This window comes from Mastomys coucha, unplaced genomic scaffold (genome assembly GCF_008632895.1).
Source record: "Mastomys coucha isolate ucsf_1 unplaced genomic scaffold, UCSF_Mcou_1 pScaffold6, whole genome shotgun sequence".
Lineage (NCBI taxonomy): Eukaryota > Metazoa > Chordata > Mammalia > Rodentia > Muridae > Mastomys > Mastomys coucha.
This window is the reverse complement of record NW_022196912.1, coordinates 85,054,507-85,064,506: the sequence shown is the minus strand read 5'-3', so window position 1 is coordinate 85,064,506 and position 10,000 is coordinate 85,054,507. Positions and strand designations below refer to the sequence as shown.

At 43.6% G+C, this 10,000-nt stretch overlaps 1 protein-coding gene across 1 annotated transcript in view; it reads right to left on the bottom strand.

The window, feature by feature from the left end:
- The window catches only part of Abhd12b (abhydrolase domain containing 12B), a 29,071-nt gene that overhangs the window by 11,087 nt on the left and 7,984 nt on the right, over positions 1-10,000 (bottom strand). The window contains exons 4-8 of the mRNA XM_031356368.1: positions 7,690-7,809; positions 4,659-4,689; positions 2,540-2,585; positions 2,299-2,428; positions 1,861-1,898 (exon numbers count right to left, since the gene is read on the bottom strand). Coding sequence (XP_031212228.1) covers positions 1,861-1,898; positions 2,299-2,428; positions 2,540-2,585; positions 4,659-4,689; positions 7,690-7,809 — 365 coding nt within the window. The remainder of the gene's footprint in view (positions 1-1,860; positions 1,899-2,298; positions 2,429-2,539; positions 2,586-4,658; positions 4,690-7,689; positions 7,810-10,000) is intronic.

Sequence of the window (10,000 nt, the reverse complement as noted above, 5' to 3'; positions counted from 1 at the left end):
AAAAGTCACACCATTAGGCAGTTTGAGAACCACCACTCTAACTGCTTCCATTTTAATTGGCAGGATTCAAAATTAAAACTCAGAATTATTTACCAAGAATTCTCTCACAGAACCAGGGCAAAAACTACTACTGTTCAGGGGGCTGTGGAGATGGCTTGGCTGGTCCAGTGGTTCCCACACAAGCATGAAGATCTGAGATCAGATCCCCAGCAACCGCACAAGGAACGGTGTGTGGCAGGCAGCACACGTCTCACTCCCAGCAGTGAGGGGGCAGAGCTAGGAGGACACCAACAGCTCACTTGGCAGCTACTCTAGCTGAAAGGTGAGCTGAAGGCTCAGGGAGAGACCCTGCTCAAAAGATAAGTGAGAGGCCCTGCTCAAATGATAAGGTGGGGAGCAATTGAGAAGGACATTTATCATCAATATTTGAATTTCACATGCACATTTACACACATGCAGACACGTGTGTATACATGAACACACATATGCAGACATGTGTGCACATGCACACACAGATACATGCAGACATATGTGTGTGAGCACATTCACACATACAGACATGTACATACACATGTGTACACATGCATACATACCCATACACATATGTACATACACTCACTCATGCATGCACACACATACATATACACACACATTTGTGCACAAGTGCACACACACACACACATACACAATTACTAACTATTCAAGGTATGACAAGGAGGTGGGGAGACTCCAGACCATTTCTCTGAGTTTTGGCTGTGACCTCAAAGGACTTCATTCTAGGAAAAACAGTGCATTTGATATAAAGCAGAGCTGGTAAGGGCTGAGGTCAGCTTCAAATCAACTTAATCTCTGATTGGTTCATGGTGACTCTATTCCTACCCAAAATCCCTTGAAAAAGAAATGTAGAATATTCCTGGAAGAAGAGAACATCACCCCAAATTCTCAATCTATCATTTTCCATAAATTACTATTATGTAATCAAAAATAACTAGGTCTATAGAGACCTAGGTTGTAAATCAGTGGTGTTACACTTCCCTACATAGCCTGAGGCCCTGAAAGATAGATAGATAGATAGATAGATAGATAGATAGATAGATAGATAGATAGATAGATGGGGATACATGTTTCTCAATGAAAGTACACATATTTAGCAGTAAGGTTCTGTAAGCAACTTCCAGACAAAACAAAACCATGAGCAGTTGGTCATGAGCTTTTTAAAATTTTCATAGCAGCATTAGGATTCTTTTTTTTATCCAATATTTCTATGCATGGAGTAAGCCCTAACTTTTTTTATCTTTAAGCAAATGGTCTAGCCTTATTCACATCTATTCACAGAGATTCTAAATTCATAAAACCAGTTAGAAAGCAAGAAGGTAAACTACACGTTCAGACTCTAGATTCATAATACACACGGAATTCTTTGACAAATACCAACAAGAAGATTACGGAAAATGGGCTGCAGAGGGCAGTGTGACTATGATTATCATTTCAGAATGTATTATTTTCCTGCCCTATCATTTAAATAAAACATCATTTTAGAAAGAGGACTCTTTGAGACTAACATTTGCTATGTAGCTCAGGCTACTTCAAACTCAAGATCTTCCCGCCTCAGCCTCCGGAGCCATGGGATCATAGGCGTACACTACCATACCCGGGGAAGTAATTTTAGCTCTTTTCTTAGTATTTATCTTAATTTCACAGCCCATAAGAGCTGCACTTACACTGCTAAAATTCCTTCAAAACTGGAGCACTTTGGGGCCTATGGTCAGTGTGTACACACACACAAATTTCACAGAACCTCCTGGCTTTATATTTTTCTACCTTAAGCCAAAACTCTTCCACATAGGAATCTTCCAGTACCTTTTGCCTCCAATGCTCTCGCAGCATTTGTTGCAACTCTGTAAAATAATGACAGCATGCATGTGAAACATAGCGGTCAGGCGGATGCTGTGGCCTCAACAACCCAGAGCCAGCAAATGATGGAAAATTTCTGGACTGTCTGACTATAAACCCAGATAGACACCCAATTTTGCCCAGAATTGGCCCTAATGTTAAGGGTCTTATTCTTTCATGCTCTCGTGAATTATTCCAGAATTGATGTCAGTGTCATAATTACACAGGACGTTTAAGGGACTTGTAGGGAGAGTGTCCTACAAGCAGGCATAATGACAGGGCAGGCTCTTACTGTTGCTGGAATGAGAGACCAGAGAACAGAGGTTTCCCAGTTTGTCCTCCCTTCCACTGTTTGCTGTCCCCCCCAAGGGCCCCCTAAAGGGCATGTCTTCAGCTTGCACTTACCCTGTCCCCAGAGAATGGCCCCACAGACACACAGGAGTTCTGCCACTTCTTGCCTTGGTCCATTCATAGACACAAATAGTGTCTGTGGTTAGTCCCTCCTCTGTGGGTGTTCCTGTAGAATCCCCAAACCCTGGCAGCAAGAAGAGACAAACATAGGATCATATGCACCAAACCCAGGAGTCATCAAAGGCCTTCTGTCCCTCGCCCTGGCACATCTCTGTACACTGTTCTCAACACATACCTCTGTAGTCCACAGACAAGACGTGGAAGCCGCCATCGCTCAGCACCTGCATACCAGATGAGCTGTTATCAGTTCAAATGAGAAGATACAAACAGAGAAGATTCCTCCACAAAACATCTATTTTCCTAGTTGTCATGGGAAGAAAGATGTATTCTGAAGGGCTAGGATACAGCTCCCTGGTCAGGCACATACCTGACATGTTCAAGGTGCTTGATTTGAACCCCACAATCATAAAGATTCTGCATTCTTTTTAAATCTAGAGATGAAAGTCTGTGCAAAAGATGGAAAGCAGCCTAGGTCACTCACATCCGGGCTCTGCCACTAACCAGCTACACAACCTTAGCCTGTTTGTGAAACTTTCAACTATGTAAATGATATTCAGGTCTGCTGGAGGGTTACCTGGATATTGTACTTATGACCCTGATTCCATGTCACAGTTTCATTTCTGCAATCTCCAGAGCTGGAGGTGTGGCTCGGCAGTGGAGCCCCAGCCCTGCAAACTCAAGGCCCTGGGCTCCATCCCTGAAACCATACACACTCTGAATGAATGAATGAATGAATGAATGAATGAATGAATGAATGAATTTATCTGATAATAAAACACTACACACAGTGTGGGGAGAGACAAATCTCATCGTGGAGAGGTGCTTCTCTTGAATATGGTCAGATAAAAGATATACTTTCAACTGAAAAATAAAGAGATCGCCACTCAAGTATATGAAATCATTGCCCAGTCCCAAGCAGATAAAGTATGAAAAGCTCAATTTAAATGAACTGAAATATAATAATATACAAAGATGAGATGTTCTTAAAGATATACTTTGTAGATAAAGAAACTGAAGTGAGCATTCGTACTAACTAGCTAGAAGTTGCACAGGGAGTTATGGGCAGAGCCAAGATTCTGCCCAAGCCTGCCTGGACCTGTCTGCATCTATGTACTGTGGCTTCCTACTGCAGGGGATGTGCATGGCTCTGCCTCACCAGGGATCTTCAACATTCTGATCAAACTACAAGTAAGGAACTAATTGGAACTTTCTGTTTGAGCCAGGCTACGTAGTCTTCAAAAGGCTCACCAACACAGAAAAGCTAAGTACCAGGGACCTGGAGCAGGCACATCCATGTGTGGCTTGTAGCACCCTACACTGGGTAAGGATAACAGTAAAAACCCTCACCCCCCAATAGTTATTCCTAAGAATATAAACCAAGCACAAAACACAAAATAGATGCCTTAAATATTCTGGAGTGGGCTGGAGAGACAGCTCAGTGGTTAAGAGCACTGGCTGCTCTTCCAAAGGTCCTGAGTTCAAATCCCAGCAACCACATGGTGGCTCACAAACATCCATAATGAGACCTGATGCCCTCTTCTGGTGCATCTGAAGACAGACAGATACAGTGCACTTAGATATAATAATAAGTAAATCTTTAAACAAAGTATTCTGTAGCGATAGTATTTAAGTAAATTCGAAGGAAAAAAGTAAAGTTTATTATAATATCAGTGAGCTAGTTAGCAGTTACTTATGAACGAACTGGAAAAGGTATAGTCTTTAAGTCAGTAATTGTGACCCTACATAAAAATATGGAAAATAGGGCTGAGTGTGGGATAGGAGCCTAACTGCAGCACTTGGGTGGCAGGAGAAAGCAGATCTCTATGAATCCAAGGCCAGCCTACTCTATACAGTAATTTCCAGGCCAGCAGGGTTACATAATGAAAAACAAGAAAATGGAAAATGTTTATAAAATAATGTTAAAGCATGCAATATAAATTTACATATAGGTACAACAATATTATCAAAGGTTTTTTTTTATGAGAGAGAGAAAAGACCAGTGGAGAATGGATCCAAATGAAGGTAATTGGGTTAGGAAAGGAGGGAAGGAGGGAAAGGGAGTAAAGGAAGAAACAATATAACAAAGATCTTTGGCTTTTTGTTTTTTTAAATCACGTGTCCAGACAGGCTCAAAAGATTAGTGGAGATCAAATTCATGAAAGAGTTTTGGGGCCCAGAGTTATTTTCCTGCACACAGGAATGCACTGCCTGCACATGCACACACACGCCTGCACACACACACACACACAACACACATACACACACACACACTCCCTCTGGTCTCTCAGGCATACCTGTGCCAGCTTAATTCTTGCAGCAGCCGCCCTGTAAAAGAGAGAGGCAGAGGGAAAAACCACAAGAATTAGGAACTACTACCACAAACTCAATAAAGGTCACTCTCAGGCATCGAACCTACCCAGTGTTTTCTTCGTTTCCGTTTTAGATTTGTTTGTTTTCTTTTGTTCCCTTGTGGTTTGAGACAGAGTTTCACTGTATAGCCCTGGTTGGCCTCACAGAGCTCCCACAGTCTGTCTCCACCTCCCAAGTGTTGGCATTAAAGGTGTGTGGGGCCACACCTGGCCTAACAACCTTGGTCTGCTCTTCGGGTTGGGTTTAGGTTTGGGGTTTTGTTTTTGTTTTTTGCTTTGTTTTGTTTTGCTTCGGTTTTTGTAGTTAAGAGAAATACAGAATAGGAGAAAAAGAAATGTCTCTTAGTGGCAAGGCTGGCTGGCCTGTGTTAAAGCAGGTGATTGAACAATGACCCCATTCCCCCAAACCCCTGCCTTTCTTTGGATGCACTGGTCTCCTCAGGGCTTCCCAACATAAGCTTTTGGTAATGTACTGTAACCCATCTCCTCTGGGGTCTGTGCAGCAGAACTTAACCCCTAGGTGTTCTCTGTCAACTAAAGGAAAGTTTAAAAGAGCAATTTCAGAACCAGGGGGTCAAATTGGGTCACCTGCACTCAACTCCAGTTTGTCTGAACCCCACTAAACTCAGCCACAAAGTACAAGAAGAAATAGAGAAAGATGTGCCTTTGGGAATACAAGATACTCCCAAAATGACAGCGTCCACTCTCACCTTGACAAAACAAAGCAAAGAATTAGCCAGAAGGTAGGAAATCCCTTTAAGGAAAAAAATTTTTTTTGCCTTAGAGCCAAAGTTGTTGACTGAGCTGTGGATTTCCCCGAGCATCTAGTTAAAGCAATAAACCCATTTCCTAGAAACATAATGGAGCCACACTTCAAATTTTATATACAACTTGAACTTGACTAGAGTCTCCCATGCCTAAATACACTGATTTGGATGCATTACCAAAGCTCCGGGGACTTCCTGTTTGAGGACCGGTGCTCGGTACTCATCGGTGCTTGGTACTCAGTACACTGTTGGCTGCAAGCTGAGACTTCAGGGCTGAGGACGGTGTGGGCCATGAGTCTGAATTAACTGAGTACAATTTCAGATTCACACCGAGGCATGGGCAGGGCAGTATGGTCTACTGATCCTTTAAATAAACCTACTGTAACACTGTCCAACTCCATAAATCACAACAGTGTTAAACAAGGCTGACCACCGTTCAGTTTCATTGAAAATTCTCGGGGGATGTGATTCTAAAACAGACAGAGCAGGCACGCTCCTGGAGAGAAGGCAAGACCTGAGAAAGCCATCACCTGACAGAAAGTGACAGACAAAGAGGCACAGGCAACATAGCCAGTGGGCAGGTTCCTGAGCCTTGGTCCTTTGGTTTGAAGTGCCCCACCCCCAAAGACATGAGGGAGATCTTGGGTTTGTGCTGCCCAGCTCCTCCCCCAGGCAGAGCTGTCCTGCAGTTCCCAACCGATAAGCATCCAGGCCAGGGAAGGCTTTGACAACACATCAAAGGACAACAGGCTTCTGCGAGGCCAGCTCTGTGACGGTGCCAGACAGGGACCACAGGGACTGAGGCAAGAATATGTTAGAGTGAAATTTATCAGAGTCCCCTGTCTCTGTGCTCAAGAGTTCGATGACTTCTCTCGGGTGTCAGGCTTCTGATGAGTGGAATTAATGCTAACTAGTGGCTCTCCACCGTCATTTTCCTGAAGAGACCACCAATGTGGAAATGGCTCTTTGTTTGCCCTTTAATGCATGCCTAGATCTTTTCCAGTTACCCACGGGTTTGATAATTCATGGAGTATTTGGAGACTCTTTGGAACTTGCAAGCATTACAATGGGAATGCATGTCGCATAGAAAGTTATGCATATATTCAAAACAATATTTTACAGGCTATTCGAGGAGGATTGCATAAAGCCATTTGGAAACAATTATTCCTAGCAACAAGAACAAGAGCGCACCAGTCTGAGGCTGAGGGGAGAGGGACTGAGCAAATAAATATTCTTTCCAACAAGAATCTGAGGTCCCAGTGGCCTTTGTGCAAGGTCGTGGTTCTGGCCAGTCTCCTGTGCACAGTTCCTTCTGTTGGACACATATGAATGAGGAACACCACCACCCCTTTTGAGACCCTCCATTCCAGTCTGCTAACTCTAGCCCTTCTTGGTTTAAAAACAACTGATTCCATTTCGATTCAATTCATCATCTTGAATTATCTTGAGGAGTAAAGAAACCAGTGGCTTCATTGAAATCAAGATGGACGTTTCAGAAGAATTATTATTCCCTCTCATTCAGAAAGAGACCCATGTCATTCTATGTGTGGACTACCTGTTTAAAGAGAATATGTTTGGCCGGGCGGTGGTGGCACACGCCTTTAGTCCCAGCACTTGGGAGGCAGAGGCAGGTAGATTTCTGAGTTCGAGGCCAGCCTGGTCTACAGAGTGAGTTCCAGGATAGCCAGGGCTATACAGAGAAATCCTGTCTTGAAAAACCAAAAATAAAAATTAAAAAAGAAAAGAAAATGGAAAACTGAAGAGCCACTATTGATAGGTCCCTATTTTTAATCATTGTGAAAGAACAAGCTTTAAATATTACAAAAATGTAAAGAATAAGCTATATTAAAGAATGTACAATAGCAAGGCAGAGGCAGGTGGATTTCTGAGTTCGAGGCCAGCCTGGTCTACAGAGTGAGTTCCAGGACAGCCAGGGCTATACAGAGAAACAGAGAAACCCTGTCTCGAAGAACGAGAGAGAGAGAGAGAGAGAGAGAGAGAGAGAGAGAGAGAGAGAGAAGAGAGAATATGTTTGCCAGAACACCTTCACATTTAAGCAAAGAAATCGAAACAGGGGAAGGCATGTCTGTGGTTGAAAACTGCCTTCACTCTCCTATGGCTTAGAAATTCTCTTAATCTTTCAAAGATAAATAAATAGACAGACAGATACACCAAACAGATGTGCTGACCTGTGTAGTGCACTGCCATGAAGATAAATAATAATCGGGTTCCCATCACTGAGGGCAGCTTCGTACCAGCAACGACACCTCCCCTTGGCCTCTTCTCCCCGGCAGCTGGGGACTGTGTGCCTGAGGAGCAAGGAAGAGGTTTTACTAACACTGCAGAGGCAGAAGCATACTTCCTTTCCATATGCTTATGAGAGAGATTATGTATCAAAAGTGACAGCTGTGTATATACATACTTTAAAGACATTTCTAAAGTCTTATCTGAGCAACATGTGCATAAGCTAATAATGTAATCTAAGAGCACAAAATATCTAAGGAAAAATTGCTATTGCAACCTCCCTCCCCCCACCCCCTACAGGGCGAGTTAACTGTTTCCAGTTTTAATTCTTCTAACTTTGGTCTCTTTTAAGAAGTTTCCAAGAGGCAGGCAGATTTCTGAGCTCGAGGCCAGCCTAGTCCACACAGTGAGTTCCAGGACAGCCAGGGCGACACAGAGAAACCCTGTCTTGAAAAAACAAAAAAACAAAAAAACAAAAAAACAACAACAAAAAAAAGATTCCAAGATGCAAGCAATGAAATGACAACAGCAAAGGCTGAGACAAGTAAATGAGAATAAATATTTATTTACCCAGAATTTGAACATGAACCCAAGCCAATCCTTTTTTTCCTTCTCCATAACCAATATATTATTAAGACATTCATGTACTTCAATAGCTGCTTATGTTTTGATGCTCGGGTTTCAGCACATGAACACATAACAACTTTGAACATACAAATTAAAGATGTTCAACAACATGACGTGGGGCCATGACTAATCTTGGTTGACACACCTGGCAAGAGGGAACCTGAGCTGAGAAACAGCCTCCAACAGATTGGCCTGTGGGCATGTCTGTGGAGTGTTTTCTCAATTACGAGTTGATGGAGAAAGGCCCAGCCCACCGTGGGCAGTGTCATCCCTAGGTCTGGACTGAATAAGAAAGGCAGCTGAATGCAATCCTAGGAGCGAGCCAGTAAGCAGCCATCTTCCACAGCTTCTGCTGCAGTGCCTGCCTCCAGGTCCTACCCAGAGCCCCTGCCCTCTTCCCTCAACCATAACTGCAACTTGAAAGATGAAATAGGCCCTTTCTTCATCAAGTCGCTTTGGAGGAGAGCACTCTCCCACCACTGAGGGATGGTTACCTCAGAGCACAAGCCAGTGGTTGACAGGAAGCCTGTGAAATACCCCAGGACCCTACCTAGATCACTCTCAAAAGTTTCTTCTCCACAGACAGGTCACTTCACTTCAACTTCTAAGCGACCCAGTGCCAAAGTCACTACTCAAAGAAAGCCATGCAGTCTGACTAAAAAGAAAAACCATATAACCTTGAGATCGTAAGACACCTGTCTTTGAGGTCTTCTATCTTGTTCAACTAACAAGAGAACCATGAACTCGGAAGTGCCACCACACTGTGTCATTTCCTGGGACATGCAGAACTGGCCAATGGGTGATGAATCTTCAATCCTCTCAAACCCCAGAACCTCCAGAAATCCAGGTACCACTGTCCTCTGGGTGAGCTGATCATGGACATAGCTGCCTCACCAGCCCCATGTGGTCAATCAAACTATTAGTTAGACTGTCCCCTGAGGATAAGGAAAACGTTATATGCACTGTTCCAGAACATTCCCCAGTTGGAGCGTCACACTCAATGATGAACTATAAAACAGAGTGTTTGTAATGGTAGCCAATAGCTAGCAGGGGACCCAAAGAGAAGACCCCAAGATTACCACCACCACAACAACAACAAAAACAGAAAGCCCATGACCTCTTTTGACCTTGACTGAATATTTGCTGTGTGCAAATATTCACACAGACCCACCAGAGTCTGTCCACCCATGGAAGCTATAGTCCCTTAGGAAGCAAAGGTGAAGAAGAAATCACAACGCCTTTATTCCATTACAGTGGAAAGGAGCATTGGACACAGATGGGTACAGCATATTTACCTAAAGAGGAAGATGAAGAGCAAGGGAAAGGAAGGTTTCCTGAAATTAGCAGTCAAAGTGAAACCCAAAAGATGAGGTGGGGTGGCTGGCAAAAGGAAGGAGCAGAGCAAGCCCTGGCTGTGGCGCTTGTCAGGAGCTAGCGTCTGCATCGGAAGGATGACAGCACGCGTGGATGAAGTGAGGACAAATTGGGTGGGACTAGAAATCAAGAAAATTCTAGGAAGCAAAATGGAGCAGAGAAGTTGTCTCAATAAAAGGAAAAGTATATGGAACAGCTAGTAGAAGCTTCCACAGACAGCCAGGTTTTACCCGCCTCTCTCTCTCTCTCTCTCTC